Below are 20,158 nucleotides of genomic sequence, written 5' to 3' on the forward strand. Positions count from 1 at the left end.
TTTAAAGCCCAGTTACCTCTGCCGCTTTTATACGGCAGGTGGAGGTAAACAGGTTAAGGATGGGCCGCTACTTATGGGCCAGTGCAGTATGCTTGCCCCCCCCCCTCCCCCGGCTAAAATTTGCCAGCCAGCCCCTGTTCTCTACACAGCCAACTGGACCCTGCTGGTGAGTGCCCCCCCCCCCCCTTGCCATCCTACTTCACATTCATCCTGACCCCATTTGCAGATTATATAATGTACAGTATGTCAAATGTTTTTTTTTAATTTCCCTCGCGGGTTTTTTTGCGGCGATTTTCGTAAAATTGAGGATATTTGCTACGATTATTTAAAAATCACAGCAAAACTGCGTGATTTCTGCAGAGATTATGAATATTGCATAAAAAAAGGGTATAAAAGATGAAAAAAAAAAAGTGATTTTGGGCTATATTCTCACAGTGCGGTGAAAGAACATTTTTGCCGCGATTTCGCAAAAATTGTGGCAAAAAAAATGGGATTTGATTGCACAGTGTAAATAGACTAAGACCTTATTCAGACGGCCATGTTCGGTCCGTGATATACTGTCTCTCCACGGGAATACTGTCCTGTACTGTAATCATGTTTTCAGTACGACGGTATTCCCGCGGGGAGGTAGGGACTCTATAACTATGACGCTAGTAGCCCGGCTCCCTCAACTGTGGGCAGTCTGGGAAATACGGCCGACAAACTGTCCAAATATATCAGACCGAACATGGATGTCTGAATAAGGCCACTTAGGACTTGTCTCCTATTTTTGGTACGGATTGCGCACTGAAAATTCACTACAAAATTACAATATAACTCGTGAATTGGGTTTTCAAAACTCCATACACAGGCAGCAGAAAAAAAATTTGCATGGAATTTAAGACATGCCTATTATGTTGCAGAATTGTTAATTTCCTGCAAATCCCTAGCAAAATCTTTAACAGAGATTTTTTTTAACTCACCTTAGGGCTTATTCGGACGAGCGTGTTCCTCGTGTTTGTGCTGTGCGTTGAAATAATACCACACGAACCCATGAAAACCAATGGAGCTATTCAGACACTCGTGATTTTTCACGCAGTGCGTGTCTGTTGCGTGAAACTTACTGCATGTCCTATTTTGGTCTGTTTTTGCGGACCTTGTCGCCCATTGAAGTCTATGGCGGGAAAAACCTAGACAGAACACGGACAACATCCGTGTGCGGTCCATGTTTCACGCACCAGTTGCTAAATAAATGCAGAGAAAATATTTGTTGGACAATGTCTTTGTAATCTGTTTATTATACTTTTGTTTTGACATTATAAACAATAAAAATTATTAAAAAAAAAAAAAAAAAAAAAAAAGGAGGAGATGCAGAGGAGATTGACGATTGACGGATGTGAAGAACGGATACCGCACGGACATGAAATGGCAGAAATTTTAAACTGCAGATTTTGCCGCAAATTCGCAACGCTAAATTTGCATATTTGACAGGCAACTCAGACGTGGTGGATATCACTGCAGACGCGGCACAGATTTCAAACTTTGAATTGCGAAGGCTGAAATCTGCAGTGAAAATCTGCTGCTTCTCCGCAACATACTGTGCATGCTGCGGAGTGAAAATTACGCACTGCAGCCTAAATTCTGCGCTATTTTCCAAAATTTCTGAACTAAGTTACCTAAAATGCTATAGAAACAGAAGGAAAAAAGGCTGCTGCGGAATATATGTGGAATTCCGCCACGTCTGAACTAAGGTCCCCGTTAAAAGGTGTTGGATTTGACACGGATTCCAATGACAATCTTTCCGCAACCCAGTTCACATGCACCATGTAAAGAAATCCACCACATCAATAAGCAGCATGCTACTTGTTTTGCACGGAAAAGCCGAGGATGAGCCCCTTTGAATGACAATGGGACTAATTCTCATGCAGAACTGCTACACACTTGTGGCACATCTGCTGTAGATGGTGCCACACAGCCCCCCCTGTAGAAAGATTTTTTTTTAAAAATGGACTTACCTAGCCTCGTTCCTTGCTCACAGACCATTGTGTAGGCCAGCGCGATCCAGTGACGTCATCAAGCCAGCGTGTGGTGGGACTCAGTCTCAGCGTCTTATAGGCTGCAGGGCTAATATGGCCTGTACCCTAGTGATAGCAGAGCAGGGAGATGCTCCGCCATAGTATTCAATTGTATCTGCGTCCTGAGGACGCAGATACAATTAAATATGGTAGTCGCTAGCTCCCCTTGGTGCTAGTGACGTCACCGGGCATGAGGGGGCCCGTGCCGCCCTGCCCATAAATGTAATGTGTTGGCCGGCACGGGCCCCGTAGCAGCATGGGGCCCTGAGAGAATGGGACGGCCGCAGAGCAGACGTATCAAAACAGAAAAATCTAAGCTCATGGGCGCCCTGCAGCCGCCAAGGATTCAGGGCGCCTATCAGCAGTTGTGATACGGCTGCTCTGCGGTGCTCCCCCCTCTACCCTAAGGCGTAGTTGCGCCCTGTCTGCCCCCCCTAGCTACGCCCCTGGATAGATAGGAGATAGAAATATATTTACATAAGGAGAAAAAAAAAAAAATGTGTGTGTGTTTTAATCAGGGGAGAGAAAAAAGTTACAGGGGGGGGGGGAGGGGGTGCCACGGGAATGGAAAAGCCTGAGTAAGGGGGGGAGGGGGCGCAGACTTCCTGTTGTCCATCCCTTGTAATGGAGGGGGACCCAGACATCTTGGCTGTATGAAGCCCAGAAATTCCAGATTACAATGACCGGTAACACCTATATATAACACAGGATCCAGCATGGACTATAGGCAATGGACAGAGCTCCCCTCCCTGCATAATGACCTCTGCACAGGTCACAGAGCATGTCTAGAAAACTCTCCCTTAAAAGTTAATGGGTCAGCTCCAGACTATTGTTTCCTATGGTCTATGTCTTTAAATGCGGTTAACAGTAGCTCAGGCAAGAGGGCCGCCACCCATATTCATGTATAAAGAAAAAACCTACAATACAAAGATAAAAACAGATTTAAAAATAAAAATAATATGTTTCACTATCTGGTTTTAATTAGTTTAAACAAAAAAAACAAAAACACATTTAGGAAATACATTCCCTTTAAAGAAGCACTCCAGTGCACAAATATTTACCAAACCCTGCATCTTGTCTTTTTCGGGTCCAGCGCCGCTCACGTGATCCTCCCTCTGACTTGACCAGAGTCACTGTGCTTTTGAGTAAACCGAAACTCAGGCTCTCAATGTGTTCCTATGGGATCCAGAACGAGGCTCCATAGGAAAGCATTGAGAGCCTGACTTCCGATTTTCTTAAAAGTAGCGATTCCAGACCAGGTCAGAAAGAGGAGAACGTGGCCTGCGCTGGACCCGAAAAAGACAAGCTGCGGGGAACGGTAAGTATTTTTGCACACAGCACCCCACTGAAACACCAATGTACAACTGGAGGCTGCAATAAAAATAAAAAATAAACTGGAGTGCTTCTTTAAATATGGAGCCTGTAGGTGGCACATTGAGTCCCTACAGTGCCATATTCCGTAGGCTCTGTGCCGCCATATAAAATCAGTACTTCATGAAAACATGTGCAACTCGGCATGCGAATTAAAAAAAAAAATCGGAGGCAGACAGGAACAGTATGGGCTCATAGCAGTCTATTGGCAGTATTCAGTGCATTTGGAATGTCTTCAGACCCTTTCAATTTCTTCACATTTTGTTATGTTGAGGCCTTGTTCTAAAGAAAAACAAAAACATCAAAAATTATTCCCCATCATTCTGCACTCAATACCCCATAATGACAAAGTGAAAACAGAATGTTAGTTCTTTGCTAAATTATTGAAAAGGAAAAACTAAAATATTGCATTGACATAAGTATTCAGACCCTTTACGCAGTACTTAGGTGAAGCACCTTTGGTGGTGATAACATCCTCCAGTCTTCTTGAGTTTGATGCCACAAGGTTTACACACCTGGATTTGGGGATTTTCTGCCATTCTTCTCTGCAGAGCCTCTCAAGCTCTGTCAGGTAGGATGGGGACCGTCGGTGGACAGACATGGTCAGGTCTCCCCAGACATGTTAGATTGGGTTCAAGTCAGGGCTCTGGCTGGGCCACTCAAGGACATTCATAGAATTGTCCCGAAGCCACTCCTGTGTTGTCTTGGCTGTGTGCGTAGGGTCATTGTCTTGCTGGAAGGTGAACCTTCGGCCCAGTCTGATGTCCAGAGCACTCGATCAGGTTTTCATTAAGAACATCTCTGTAATTTGCTCCATTCATCTTTCCCTCAACCCGGACCAGTCTTCTTGTCCCAGCCGCTGAAAAACACCCCCTCAGCAGGATGATTCGGCCACCACCATGCCTCACTGTAGGGATGGTACTGGGCAGGTGATGAGTAGTGCCTGGTTTCCTCCAGACATGACATTTCGAATTGGGGCCAAAATGTTCAATCTTGGTTTCATAAGACCACACAATCTTGTTTCTCACAGTCGGAGAGTCTTTTAGGTGCTTTTTTGCAAACTCCAGGCGGAATTTCAGGTCTCCTTTACTGAGATGCATCTTTCTGGCCACTCTGCCATAAAGGCCAGATTGGTGGAGTGCTTTAGTGATGGTTTACCTTATGGAAGTTTTTCCATCTGCAAACAGGATCTTTGGAGCTCAGCCAGAGTGACCATTGGGTGCTTGGTTCCCTCTTTTACCAAGGCCCCTCTCCCCCGATTTCCTAGAGCTGACTACCCCACCAAACTAAGTAGAGTCCTGGCTGTTACAAACTTCTTCCATTTAAGAATTATGGAGGCCACAGTGCTCTTGGAAACTTTCAGTGAGGCAGAATTTTTTTTTCTACCCTTCTCCAGATCTGTGCCTCCACACCATCTCGGAGCGCTACCGGCAGTTTTCACCTCATCATGGCTTGGTTTTTGCATTGTCAGCTGTGAGACCTTATATAGACAGGGGTTTGTCTTTCCAAATCATGTCCAATCAAATGCATTTACCTCAGGTGGACTCCTATCAAGGTGTAGAAACATTTCAAAGATGATCTAGAGAAATGCGACGCCCCAGAGATAAATTGCAAGTGTCATTGCAAAGGGTCTGAATTATTCGGTCCATGCGAAATTAGAGTTTTTAATTTTATATAAATTTGCAAAAATTTCTAAAATTCTGTTTTCACTTTGTCATTATGGGGTATTAAGTGCAGCATGATGGGGGAAAATTAGATTTTATTTTTTATTTCAGCACTAGGCTTCAACATAATAAAATGTGAAAAAAGTGAAAGGGTCTGAAGACTTTCCGAATGCACTGTATTAGGTCATACACTTCTCAAACATTGAAATTGCAAGCTGTAAGGTTATGCAAATCGAGGAAGTAGCAGGTGTCGCTAATATCTGCAAATTATCAAATTTTCAAGCACCTCACTCCAATCTGTGGCATGTGGGAGGGGCATAAAAGCCAGATTGAAAGCAACGTTTTTTAGCCACTTGATCCGATTTTTGAGGTTTCAGGTGGTGTGGGATGATTGTGCGATGCCTCCTTTTCGTCGACGTGCCAGTTGTTGCCACTTGTCACAAACGGAGAGGGACAGAATCCTTGAACTGAGAGACCTTGGTTTATCTCTCCGGCAGATCGGTACGTGCCTAGACCGAGAGGTCAGCACTGTTGAAAGTTGCATTTTCCAGAGGTTGGGAGAACAATAACGAATGGGAATGAAATGAAGAGGTGCACGGAGGCAAACCTCTTCGCAGACAGGTCGTCTGATTGGAAGAATGGTGTGTAGTGATCCATTCTGTACTGCAAGTGAAATTGGACATCACATCTCAAGCCTAGGGAGGCAACCAGCGTCGACACAAACCATCAGAAGGCGCTTGCACGACATTGGGCTATGAGCCAGACGTCCAGCTACAGGTGTTCTACTGACCACACGCCACGGCTCTCAAAGTCCATCATGGTGCACATCAAGACGGCAATGGAGGCTGGAATGGAGGTCTATTCTCTTCAGCGATGAGTCTCGCTTTTGTCTCGGACACAATGATAGCCGGAGATTGGTCTGGAGACCACATGGGCACTGTCACGAAGAGGCCTTCACAAGGGAACGTCACATCGGTCCTACTCCCGGGATTATGGTGTGGGGTAGAATAACGTATGGTAGCCGGACACCTCTAGTCTTCATTTCAGGTACAATAACAGCTCGGCGTAACGTTGATTTGGCTGTGGAACCAGTGGTACGGCCATTTCTCCAAAGTGTCCCACAAGCCGATATTTCCAACAGGACAAACGCCAGACCGCATGTTGCTCGTGCTACTGTGAGCAGACTGCGTGGCCTAAATGTGCTACCATGGCCTGCAGCGTCTCCGGACTGGTCTCCTATCGATCACATCTGGTACGTCATTGGTCGGCAATTGCAAAGAACTGCCAGCAGCCAAGCTGGATGGTTTGCGTGCTCAATTGCATTCAGCGTGGCACAACATTCCTCAGACAATTATTAACTTCTTTATAGCATACCAAGGAGTGTAAGCGCGTGTATTTCTGCGCGTGGCGCTCAATCTCAATACTGAATAAATAAAGATGTTTGGAATATTTTGTTTCCGTTTTTTTCTCATTTGCATATCACTTGGGGTTGCAATTTCAATGTTGAGGAAATCTATATATATATCACACATGCAAAACAAGACACTTAAAAAGGTTCCTGTAAGAAAACTCAGCGCAGAGTTAAACCTTCTTAACAAATTATCTTTATTTAAAAATACAAATTTAATTAAGGCAACTTTTCAGTGAAATGTGTTTGTAATAAGTAGGAGAGAAAATTAAAAATGTTCTGTTCATATTCTTACTTTCCAGCAACCCCCTCCCCCTTCAGCACACATATTCAAGAAAGGCACAACACTGTGGCATATGGAAGGCGATACCCCAGGCAGATCCAGAGCCCAATTATGGCCACCTCCACAAACTCTGCGTCACATGACTGCGCTTTGCGTGTGCCGAATGAGGGACATGACCGGCCTTAAAACAGCGGGCTCCCCTTCTTCACCCCATGAACAAATTCTGTGTACACCACAGACAGAAATACTTATGTAACAAAATAATCCTGACATCACAAAACCCAGCCGTCTAGGACTCAATACATCTCTGCGGAAGAAGCCATCTTGCGCCTTATTTCTCTGCGACACTACATAACCCTCAACGCAAACATGGTTTAATTCCACAAAACGGCCGCCTCCACTGGAACATTTCAACCGATCTTATTATTTCTTACAGGAATGGAGTAAGTTATTCATACAGATATTTTTGGGGGAAAAAAAACACGAAGAAAAATATAATTGCACATAAAAAAACAAGCAAAATATCTGCTCCTTGAAGAGATGTTTCTTTGACAATTGCTTTCTTTATATATATTTAAAAGGACCAAGTGAGCGGTGCGTCAGTGTACCCATGCCACCGCCCGTTAGGTTTTCACAGCACGTTTTTTTTTTAAGGCGTCATTAAAAGTCATTGATAAAGCCTTAAATCCCTTGCTTTGTATGGCTGTTAGACTTCTTCGTTGTGACGTAGCCGGTATTGCGCTGCCATGGGTGTAAACTGTAAGGCCTAAGAAGAGCGAGCCAGTGGCTTCCGGACACGGAGAATGATTTGTGAAGTCACTGTGTCACAGATTTAATGGAATTTCCTCAGGAATCTATAGCACTGCTGGATATTGTTGCGTAGTCGAAGCAATTGCATTAAAAATAGTCAGTGGAGCTGAACTAAACTCTTCTAAGTAAGCAAGAACTGGGCACAAAAACCCTTTCTGGTTCGGATTCCAGCTGGAACATTTATCATTTTTTTGCTTTTTTTTTTTCCGGCTTTATTGAAGAGTCTTCCCTCATCAAATATCCCTGAAATTTAAATTAATTTTTTTTTTTACACATTACACAGAATATTCCAAGTCAGAGATAGAGGGAGAGAGTTATACTAACTCATGTCTTGTAAATCCATTTCCTTAGAGTAGCTCTCTGCAACGGATAAGAAGCTCATATTTAATTACAGCTACTGAGACCATGTCCTGGGGTCTGGACAAAGTCGTTTCTTCCAGTAGAGCGTAAACATTAATAAAATCCACCATGCCGGTTCAGTGGTCTTCTCTTTGGTAATGGTATATTTCAGTAGTATTATTAAAATCCATAGACAATGTATTTTTGCTCCAAAGAAAGTATTCATCCTCTTCAATCACGCGTCGGTCATCCAGAAAAAAAAGAAAACCCAAAAAAATCACACATCATGTTGACTCTGCAAATTCAACTGGGTTGATTTAATCTGGCAGAACCTCTGTAAAAAAATAAAAAGCAAAAATTGAAATGTGATATTATGAATAATGAACTACCTTGATAGTTTCAAATTAAAAGGACTGTGCAGTTTAAAAAACCCATTGTCATACACCTTGTTAGGGAATGCAGAATAGGGGGGGGGGTGTCTCCTGTTCAGGATCCTCATCTCTTGGCCAGAGTGAAGAGCGTCTCTCACTCTGGAGGACCTGTCCTGTATTACACAAACAACCTATTGATTTGAACGGGCTCTATGTAATACCTACTTTCCCCTGTGGGGGCACTGCAGGGAAATTTGAACGCTTACTGCCAGCTTTCCCCACCCATTACAGCCGATTGCTTGGAGTCCCAGCAGGAGGACACTTTGAAATCAGATTATTGTTAAGGGACCTTTCAAACATGTAGGGCTTGTCCAAATCGCAGAACCCCTTTAATACGATTGTATATTGTAGTTATTGTAAGTAAATTTGATCTATTGAGATTCTATCATAAAAAATATATTTTTCTTCAATTTCCGTTTTCTGACTGTTTAGAGTAAGTTCATAGTACGGAGTCTATGTTATTCAGTTGTCAGTGCTTGTAGGAGGAAAATTGTGAATTACATGGCACCTGTACATAATAGTACTGACTGCAATACAGTGCGCATCAGAAATCCATATTACTAGCCAAAATTCACATTCATTTTATAGTTATATTAACAAATGTGTATCCCTAAGAAAAAATACAAGACCCTAGTGGTGTTGTAACACCAGCCATATTAACTGCCAGCTTTTACAGAAATCATAGCATAAAAATACATCTGACAGAAGAGTAAACATGGCATTTTCGGGTAAGGCAGTCTCTCGAAAATCAAACAATCCTGCAATTTGGGTGCTGAAAATGTCTGGTAGTTTGGACAGTTTGATACTACAAAACCTAGATGGTGCCGAACATGCAGTTCTATGGAGGTTTACTGTAGGTTTGATTACCTTTGATACGGTGGTGGGGGTGCGTCATATGTGCCCGATGCCTCCAATGCCTCTTCATAAGATGGCAGCCCTGGGGCCGTAGGTTCAGGTAATGGTGGCTCGGTCAGCGGGAGAGCTTCCGGAAGTGGTATATTACTAGTGAGGTGAACAGGGACCCTGAAAACAAGTGTAGAATTAAAACAGATTGTCAAACAATATCACTAGATTAATATGAAAAAAAGGGCTGCGCGATATTAGAAGGTGTATTCGTATGTTGAGCATTTATGGTGTGCGTGTGGCTCTCTTCATTTAAGTCTATGAGTGTTACAGAATGAGCTGAGTAAGCAGTCATAGATCAATGAGGACACCCTTCTCCAAATAAATGGGAGTCACAAAAGTGGACCCGCCCCGTGGATATGCCATAAACACCAAAATCGGAATATCCCTTTAATATAAAGGAAATATATACAGCAAATACAACACATAGGAGCCTATGAAAAATCCTTGTACTATTCATCGACTGCTATGTACTGTGAAAATTCACATCAAAAGGTCCAATATTGCAATCGTTCAAAGTGTTACCGCTGGTGTAGTTTACTGCAGGGGTCGAATGTACCATAATAGTAAATAGGATTAACAAAAAATCCCGGTCATACTTTGCGACAAAAAAAATGTAAAAAAAATTTTTTTTTTCATGCAGAATATAAATATCCATTTCTATTATAGGACTTGGGTGTTGCCGGTTTTCGGTTTATAGTATTATCACGGGTCTTTTTGTGGCTACGCAACGATACGTAAGGCTTTTCTGCTCAGGACTGATCCCGCTTCCCTTTTTCCCCATAGATGCGAAGCTTTCACACACACGTGTCTATATGGCAAATCTAATCCTATATAACACAAAGCACACAGTGCAGCTGCTGGCCAGATGTTAGCGTGGCGGTATAACAAATTATAAAAAAAAACCAAAGACTAAAGCAGTACAAGGGAAATATACACCAACGCCATCTCTATGCTTACTGCCATGTTTTTCCAATCAGTCGCTACAAGTCATGAAAAGTATCTAAATTTCTCTGCTGGTCATCAATTTGCACAGATTAAATGAAGACAAAATTATTATTCGTAGGCTAATTTAAAGTTGAATCAATACCCAGCTGATAAAATACTGCATGCCCAAGCTGTATTATACCGAGTATCATGTCCCCTTTAAAAAACAAAATAATAATAAAAATTAAATAAAAGTAAAAAACAGTAAAAAAAAAAAAAAGGGAGTTAAGAAATTTTGGAGATCTTTTTCCAAATTTAAAGGGATATTTCTATTTTGGAATGTTATGACATATGGCACAACATTCTGACTAATGGAGGTCATACTTTAAAGGACCCCGATCACAAAAAAGAAGGGTACGAATTCCTTTCGGCATCTCTTCTGCACAGCGGCGCCCCCGTCCACCCAGCGTACAGGGAACTGCAGCACAACTCCATTTAAGTGAATGGGGCTGTGTTGTAGATCCCTGAACACTGGGTGGCAGAAAGTCTTGTGTGCAAAAAAATAATAATCTGTAAAAGGATTGGTTAGGGTCCCAGTAGTCGGACACCCACCAATAAGAAAGTGATGGCACATTCTAGCGATATTCCATAATATTCTAAGATTGGAGTACCCCTTTAAATAACGTTATGAAGACAATTCCTATTTACATCATGCCAATCATTTTGCCAATCTAACCAAAAGTCAATATCAGTGATGACAACGCCATACACTGTATAAAGGCGAGAAGGGGGTCATATTAAACAGACAACCTCCTCCAGGTGCACACCTACCTCCCATGTCTTGTCCGCTCCTTGGCTTTGTATCGCACACAGTACATGATGAGTACACCGATCATTATTAGCATTACAAGCCCCGCCACCAGCCCTGCCACCAGGCCGGCAACATCCACAGCAGGGGAGTTTCCTGCAAGAAATACAGAAATGTGGTAGAAATTAGGCCATGCAACAATCAACCATCGCCCACATCCTATAGAAGAGTATATTAAAATAGCAAACTATGGGGAAAATCGCAAACGCTGACTATAGCAAGAGAATGAAGAGACAAAGCCACGTTACAATGGAGTGTATGATCTAGAAAACGCAACGTGGCACGTTCCATAACCCTCACGACTAAAGTAAATCATTACAGATATGGTGACAACCTTCGTAGAGTGCTGCACAATATGTTGGAGATATATAGGTAACGGGAAATAAAATGACAGATCTCCCATAATGAAGTCATTACCACCAGTCTGATGATCTATTGCGGTCAAGAAAGGATTGCGGCACTGGATCGCTGGAGGTTCCTGGCCCGGTTGTACGAGGCCTTCACCTAATGACCAAGGACGTCACGTGCCAAATGTCATATTTCAGTGTTTGATGGACTGCTCCTTCCATTGAAACGAAAGGAAACCCTAGGAGGAGTTATCATTGGTAGCTATGATGGGGCATGTTGGCTGTCATGTGGGCATCCCTTCCTTAGTCTAAGGGTGCCTTCTATTGTACCAATGCAAGTAGGCACAGTGGCGGGATTATGGGAGCAAAATACATCAGACTAGCAGGCATGGGGAGACACAAGGAGGCACTGGAGACAGCAGAGATTAGATGGTGTATTAGTGAATATAAAACACGGCTTAGTGGCAGAACAAGGCCATACACTCAGCAGTAAAGCAGTCAACAGAAAGTCGCACTAGTCCCATAATGTTATACAGGGAAACTTTGGCCACGTACCTCCACTACCTCCCTGCCCGTTGTGCGCATAGTTTTTCCAAAATTCTTTCTGAAAGAGACAGAGACACATATAAGGACACACAAGTACATCCGATAAACCTTCTACACCGACACATACAGAAAAATACTGTGACCATCTAGGGGTTAATAGGCTGGACAGGTGAAGTGCTTGAGATGATTTTAAAGGGGCTTTCTCGTAAAAGACAACCGTGTGCAAATGCCAGAGCGGGTAGCGGATAAGTGAGAGTTCTTGCTCTGGCAGACCTGGCACGTCCAGACATTACATGATCAGCAATGCAACCGAATGACCAGCACATTTCCCTGCAGCCAGCCGTGGCGCCCCCTAGTGACAGCAGTGCTTATTCTACAAGGTTCTGCCACAACAGGTGCTCAATCTATTATTAAATGCATTTCCCCTTTAACAAACTATAGACCCATTTGGCTTTGAAGCTTATACATGAAAAGTTCTACATCTTCATAATATATTTGTGTTTCAATCACTCACCTTTTCCAATATAATTGCTTGTGGTCAGTGAATGAGAACACATTTAGGCTATGTTCACACGGGGTATTTTGCCGAGTTTTTTGACGCGGAAACCGCGTCGCAAAACTCGGCAAAAACGGCCCGAGAACGCCTCCCATTGATTTCAATGGGAGGCGTCGGCGTCTTTTTCCCGCGAGCAGTAAAACTGCCTCGCGGGAAAAAGAAACGACATGCCCTATCTTCGGGCGCTTCCGCCTCTGACCTCCCATTGACTTCAATGGGAGGCAGGAGAAAGCGTATTTCTCGCTGTTTTATGCCCGCGGCGCTCAATGGCCGCGGGCGAAAAACGGCGCGATAATTGCCGCGAAAATCGGCGTGCAGGGAGAGGAATATCTGCCTCAAAGTTCCAAACGGAATTTTGAGGCAGATATTCCTCCCCCAAAATACCCCGTGTGAACATAGCCTTACAGGCTGCAAACCCTACATACCTAGTCCTGCTCTCAGCTGAGTGGATACTATTGTAACCAGTCCAGGCAATGCTCTGTGAGCTAAATACATCAGCAGTACATATGTCACTTACAATAAATCAACCAGTCTAGAGTCCAGGCTCACAGAGCATGGTCTAGACTGGATACAATAGTATCCACTTCTCTGCTGAGAGCAAGACTTGGTATGTACGGGTTTGTCGCCTTTAAATATAAACAAGAATGTTCCTATTCACTGACAGCAAATCAATATCTAGAAAAGGGTGAGGAATTACCACACAAAGTATATTAGAAAGTTGTAGAACATTTCATTTATTCAATGATCAACCTTTCATTTTCATAAGGCTGGGAAACCCCTTTAAGTGCATTCTGATGAACAGTCACTAGAGGGCGCACATTGTTTTTTGAGAGAACAAAAACCAGTCTCGCTTTTTATATTGTAAAGGTCATATAACGAACAAAAAAATACAAAAAGCACATTTTATTTCTGTTCAACATCTCCCAGCAGTAATTCTTTTTAATAAATTAAACCGGAAATACCCGTGAGATCTTTCATTGGGTATCTGCATTAAAACCTGCAAAAGAATTCCAAAAATTAAATATATTTTCCCCTGAATTATTTTCTAACTGGTGCAGGGAAAGGAGAAATGACAACCCAGTCACAAATCACATATCATTTGTAGCAAAGGACCGATCAATGATCCCCCCAAAAAACTACTAAAGGAAATGATACATTGCACTATGCAGAATAGAGGCCAAAATAAGAGTACACCCTGCAGCAAGCGATCACACATAGAAGCCTATGTCTCTTATGAATAGATTTAAACATATATACACACACACATATATATATATATATATATATATATATATATATATATATAACACCTCCCCCAAAATAAATGAATAAAAAAAAAAAAAACAGCCAATATTGCCAAAAACATTGCAGCTTGGCCATTAGAACTAAGGATTTGTTGTTTTTTCAGCCTCCATTGCTTCTGCCTGCAAGATGCAAAGCTAAAAATAATTAAATTATTGCATCATTAACAATAAAAGGTTTCTACTCAAATCAGAGGTTCATCAAATAGCATTTATTTTACTTGAATTTTTGCATGTAAAAATAAATAAAAACATCTTTGTGCTACAAAGCATCTTCTGCCATAATTATACCCCCATGCAGGCAATGCCTCCTCCTTTTTAGAGATCTGAAAAAAAGGGTTTTGGTGGTAATAGCCATCTGGCAGCCTGTCAGCGAATCACTGCCGGCACAGTTCAATCAGCTCTCCGGTAGCCATGGCAACCGCACTGCCAGAACTGTCAATCACACGACGTTCAGATCTCCATCATTAATAGGACAGGATTACGTGACTACACAAGAGCTGGTTTCCGCAGATTGCGCCTTCCATTGCGTTCAATAGAATCGAAATGCAAAACTAATCTGCTGTGAAGGGGGCTATTCAATATTTGACGTTCCGCATTGATTTCTTTCTAAATGGCGTAGGCCGATTTTGTTTTGTAATGAAAGCTGGATCGGAGGGTAATTACAGACATTTTGAATATATTAAATTGCTGGGCAGGACAAAAATAATAAACAGGACACCCACATTTTATTTTAAATATCACCTAAATTGACGACTTATACATATTTTGATTTTGTTTTAAAAAGAGGATCTGTCACCAGTTTATCGCTTCCCTATGTCCTACTAAATCTAATAGGCGCTTTGATGCGGAGAAGTCCTGTGTTTTTTTTATTTAAAAAAAACTTTATTTCCAAAGTGTTTTTTTAGACTTATGCTAATTTTGTCCTAGTGGCCAACTGGGTGGTTATTTTCTTTTTGCCAAGTGGGCGTTTTATAGAAAAAAAAAAAACTGTATGACGCTGACCAATCAGCGTCATACACTTCTTTAGCCCAGCCCAGCCCAGCGTGATTCACAGCCCAGTGTGATCTCAGCTAGAATCGCTGTGATGTGACTTCCTGCCGCAGGTCCTTCACCAGAGCGATGGAAGGCGGACCATCCGTGCAAATTTGGCATAAGTCTAAAAAAAGACCATAACTTTGGAAATAATAAAAAAGTAAAAAACAAAACAAAAACAAACCCACAGGAGTTATCAGCATCAAAGCGCCTGTTAGATTAGGTAGAAGACGGGTAAGTGATAAACCGGTGACCGAGCCTCTTTAAGTTTTTTATTTTATATTATTTTTACATAGAAAAAAAACCAAAAAAAACTATACAATATGAAACCGTTGTATTATTTCATAGACAAACGGATCATAACAGAATAAGTGGAACTGTAGATATATAATTGTGGATTCACATTGTACCTGTCACGAAACAGATATTGTAACCGTTCCGCACCCAGTCATATATCAAACAAATCACCACACTAGACGGTGCCCCTCCACTCCCTCATCCAGGCATATAACAGACTGGAGTACATCATCAGCAATTGAAAATTCACCAGAAAGTGCCGTCACAGGCGACTCAATAGAAGAGGACCCCACTTCCTCAAATTTATGGCGGCAATTTCCAGATATGTAGGGGTTTTTAACAAACGGAACATATTTATTTACCAAAGAAATCCAGCAAGATAGCAGTGCGGGGGTTGGCTGATTTTCAGAACATAACTACATTTCTAGCACAAAAGAGCAGGATGGAAAAAAAAACCTTTTATAAGACCCCTGGAATAGCTGCGGCTATTATTCCCAAGTAGCAATATTGCGGGGAGAGGATTCTGGGGAATTCCAAAGGAGTACACATGAATAGAATAAATCTCAGACCAAGAAGAAACGAGCTTCGAGCAGGACCAAACAGCACGAATGAAGGAACCCACAGCGATGTTACATCAAAGTCATATGTCAGACTCGGAGACGACAATTTTCTGTAATCTAACCGGGGTGTGGTAAACTCTGTGAATAAATTTGCCATGTATTAGGGTGTTCCTAGCATTTACTACCGAGGGCCAGAAGGAATCCACCACTTCCTCCCATTCATTGTCCCCCAGGTCAGGCAGGCCTTCCCGCCACTTGGTCAGAGCTTTGTCGAATGGTTTGGTTACACTAGAATGTAATAACTCCTAAATATGGGTCAGGGATTTCGCCAAGTCGGTACAGCAAAGTAATTCCTCCAACTGAGAGGAAGACCGTGATACCTGAAGGGAGCCAAATTGAGCTCTAATAAAATGTTAAAGTTGGAGGTAACAAAACATTGCGGAGTGGGACAACACAAGAGAGGTCCAGATATTTAAGGCCCTTGTCCGCGGCAGGGAGGTCTAAAAGGTGCGTTAGAGGAGTGTTGTGCCCCAGAGAAGTAGGAGGAGAGAATTCCGAGAAAGTCTAACAGAATTCAGCACTGGCTACACCAAAGAGCAATCCACCACTTCCATTTGAAGCAGCCAGGTTCTACAAGGAAGCTTGTAGCGGTAAAGAAAGTTGGATAGGCCTTCGTAAGCGCACCATATAAGAGCGTGGCAGCATTCAATCTGTATCAAGCCATCAGTTGGCATGAACTTGCTCAGCTAAGAAATATAGTCTCATAATGATGTCAACCTACCCTCCAATGTCTTCAGGTGCCTGCAGTGTCGCCATACTGACCCTGGGAACTTTGCCAGTAAAAGTAGCAGAGTATGGCATAGAATAGGGAACCCGGGCTGGTATGAAGCAGAGAGACATTTTGAACATGTTTATCTGACCTAATAGGGGGAAGAGGGATCTAGGCTTTCAACTGAGCCACAGTAGTCACCAACAATGGGTCAAGATTCAGCTGTTGGGACTGCTCTAAGCTAGAGAATAACTGAACCCCTAAATACTAAATGGAGTGACCCAGAGAAGATGGGTTGAGAGGGAAGTGTGTGTGTGGGGGGGGGGGGGTAGTACTCCATGCAGGCAGAGGAAACAGGACTGATTTAGCCCAATTCACTTTCATGCCCGACAAAAGAGCCAGATATACCAGTGAAGCTCAATAGGGAAAACAAGGGAACGGCCTACGTCTGCCAGATAGACCAGTGTATATCCTACGTAGAGATTTTCTCAACGGAGAACCCCTAATATACTGATAACTGATTGAGAAATGGCAGACAGCCACCACCAGCGGTTCAATTGCTAGGACAAGCAGGAGGGGGAATAGTGGACAGCTTTGCCCTGTGCCCCGTTTTAGGGGAAAATATTGCAAAATATCTAGTTTTGTATAGGGGCATCAAACAGCAATTTTGCCCGTGACAAAAATTTGAAAACTATATTAACCCTACCCAGAGGTAGGACCACTCTACTGAATCAAACGCCTTGCAAGTGTCTAAGGACACCCCATAACCGAGGGTTTGCTGTAGTTGGGCAGGATTTATATTGAGGAAGATGCACCATTCATATCTGTGGAATAAAACCACCATGAACCCAGTTTGATCCGGGCGAATCAAGGATAACAATTTTGTAATTCTATCATATCCTGGGTTCATGTATTAATAGTTGTGTACATAGAAAAGAGGGGGTCCATGGCAAAGACCAAAATATGCTCCTCGATTAGGATGGCAGGTTCTGACATCCAGGACAGTAGGACCAGGTGTTGGTTTCCCCCTCTCCATAAAACTTGGGTTGATTCCCCACCTCTTTGTTTTCCATGCCCATGCTGTACACTGGAGAAAGGAGTCGTGTACAGTTTCTCACCACCCAGTAGCATAGTGAAAGGCACCAGGTCTGGCTCCATTCTCTCCAAGTGCCCCATAGAAGCTGCATGGTCTACCTCTATGGTACATACGCCCTTGGTGGCATCTGCGACACAGCGCTTTGTAAATGTCTACATTTTAGAAGCATTTAAGGGTTTGTCCAGAGCATATCTAGGGGTTTAGCACAGGGGGGCAGAGCACATCTAAGTGGACCCCAACCCAGTTGGCCCCGCCCTACACATTTTTTCCAACTGCAGAGGCGCATTCGGCAGGGTCAGGCTTATTTAAACAGTGTAGTTTGCTGTGCTACTCTGTCTCTGTAAACTTCCATAGTAGTGAATGGGTGTTACAGAAACAGCCTAGCATAGCGAGCTACACTGTTTTTGTAACTGCTACGCTGCTTCTGTAAACTCCATTCACAGTCTAGTGCCTCCCCACATAGCATAATGCCCCCGTAGTGCACCCCACGCAGAATAATGTCCCTATAGTGCCCCCCCACAAAGTATAATGCTTTTGAAATGGTCCTTACCCACTATAATGACCCCTTAGTGGACCCCACACAGTATATTGCCCCTATAGCTGCCTCCACACAGTATAATGCCCTATAGTGTCCCCCACACAGGATAATGCCCAATAGCTGCCCTCACACAGAATAATGCCCCTATAGCTGCCCCAACAGTGTAAGGCCCCCAAAGCTGCCCCCATACAGTGTAATGCCTCATAGATGTGCCATACATTATAATGCCCCATACAGTATAATGCCCTATAGATGCCCATGCAGTATGATGCCCCATATCTGCGCTCGTACAGTATAATTCTCCCATAGCTTCCCTCATACAATATAATGACCCCATAGCTGCTTCCATACAGTATAATGCCCCCATAGCGGACCTCCGTACCCAGTATAATGCCCCTATAGTGCCTACTAGAAAAACTATAAAATACTCACCTGTCCCCTTTCCCACGGACAAGTAGAGGAGATTCCTCTGCTCCTCCGGTCTGTGCTAGCAGCGGCTTTGCGCAAACAGGCGCGATGACGTCACTGCATCGTGGCGGTCTCCGCCGAGCCGCTCTTTGTTGGCATTACACAGTGCATGATGGAGCAGGGAGCTGTTGGCTCCTTGCTCCAGCATTGGATTCAACTGTATCTGCATCCCGAGGACTCAGATGGTACCGAGGCCACCACACCCTTGCTAGCTACGCCACTGGGTTTGTCTAATGATCATTATAGAGGGGTGGATGGGACACTTGGGATTCCCTTCTATTCGAGTGGAGGAGCGTCGCTTAGTAAGAGCGCCTCATGGTCTCGCAGACTCGGCACAAACTTGATGGATAGATGTTTTTTAACCATGCTAACTATGTACTTAATAACCCCCTTTAAAGGCTATGTACACCTTTGTAAATGGTTTTTTTGTTGTTTTTTTTAAATAAAAATGTTTATCAGTGTGTTTTGTGCAACTTTCTAATAACTTTTTATTAAAGATTATTTTTAACTTTTTGAGATACAGCTGCTTTGTATCCTCTATACAGAGCAGTTGTATCTTGCGCTGAGACCCGAAGCCGTCAGGTCAGCGGCACTGACTGGTTCAGTGTCAGCGGGTCTCTGTCACGCAGGATCCACCTGTTATCGATTACATCTAAGTTATGAACGTAGTGATTATCGGTAACAGCTCGAACCTGCGCGTCAGAGACCCACGGACATTGAACCGTCAGTGCCGCTGACCTGATGGATACAAGTTTTACAGGTTTCAGCACCAGATACAGCTGCTTAGTATACAGGATACAAAGCAGCTGTATCTCAAAATGTAAAAATAATTTAAAGGTCATTAGAAAGTTGCACCAGACACACTGTTTTAATTTAAAAAAAAAACAAAAAGCTTTCAAAAGGCGTACATAGCCTTTACGGTAGGAAGCTTTACAGAAAAACTCTTGCAGGGAAACAAAAATAAAATCTCTACATCTTTTCACCTTGACACTTTTGATCACAATCATTTGAAAAATTATACATTTGGGGCAATGTAAAAGCATGTGTTTTTTTTCCGTATTGTGGGAAATATTATACCAGACAGTCCATGACAAAAGTGGTGTTGCTAGTTAAAAAAAATAAAAAAATTACATTTTTATAAATCGCATACAATTGTTTTAAATGAAAATAGAAAATTTTCACTTACAGTTCTCTGATCATCTTCGAAGCACTCCCGCGCCTCCTCGTAGTTACACACTTCCTCGTTACATTCCCGCTCCAGATTACCCTGGGTAAACATCTCAAAATCCCAACTATTGTACTGCAGCTTGCGGGTAATGAAAGAATTTGCATCCTCATCATCCAAGAACACTAAAAGAAATAGCGAAGGCAGGTTTACACAATTTTTTTTTTTATACTTGTTCAGGATAACCCCCCCCTAAAAATTATAATAATGATCCATTCATGTTTCCCTACTTGGAAAGCATTGCCCTAGCATGTAGGTTTACTTCTATACGGACCAGTGAGGAGAGCACAGTGGTATATCAGGTATATCACCAGCTATCTTGAAATACTAAAGGCCCTTTTACACTGGCTGATAAGTGGCTG

At 42.9% G+C, this 20,158-nt stretch overlaps 1 protein-coding gene across 4 annotated transcripts in view; it reads right to left on the reverse strand.

Moving 5' to 3' along the window:
- Positions 1–6,670: 6,670 nt before the first annotated feature.
- Positions 6,671–20,158, reverse strand: part of PRRG2 (proline rich and Gla domain 2) — a 50,423-nt gene continuing 36,935 nt past the window's right edge. For all 4 annotated transcript variants that reach the window (XM_075840231.1, XM_075840227.1, XM_075840228.1 and 1 more), the window contains 5 exons: positions 19,758–19,921; positions 11,961–12,009; positions 11,022–11,154; positions 9,228–9,383; positions 6,671–8,263 (listed from right to left, as the gene is read on the reverse strand). In XM_075840231.1, coding sequence (XP_075696346.1) covers positions 8,233–8,263; positions 9,228–9,383; positions 11,022–11,154; positions 11,961–12,009; positions 19,758–19,921 — 533 coding nt within the window. In that variant the 3' untranslated portion in view covers positions 6,671–8,232. The remainder of the gene's footprint in view (positions 8,264–9,227; positions 9,384–11,021; positions 11,155–11,960; positions 12,010–19,757; positions 19,922–20,158) is intronic.

This window comes from Rhinoderma darwinii, chromosome 10 (assembly GCF_050947455.1).
Source record: "Rhinoderma darwinii isolate aRhiDar2 chromosome 10, aRhiDar2.hap1, whole genome shotgun sequence".
NCBI lineage: Eukaryota > Metazoa > Chordata > Amphibia > Anura > Rhinodermatidae > Rhinoderma > Rhinoderma darwinii.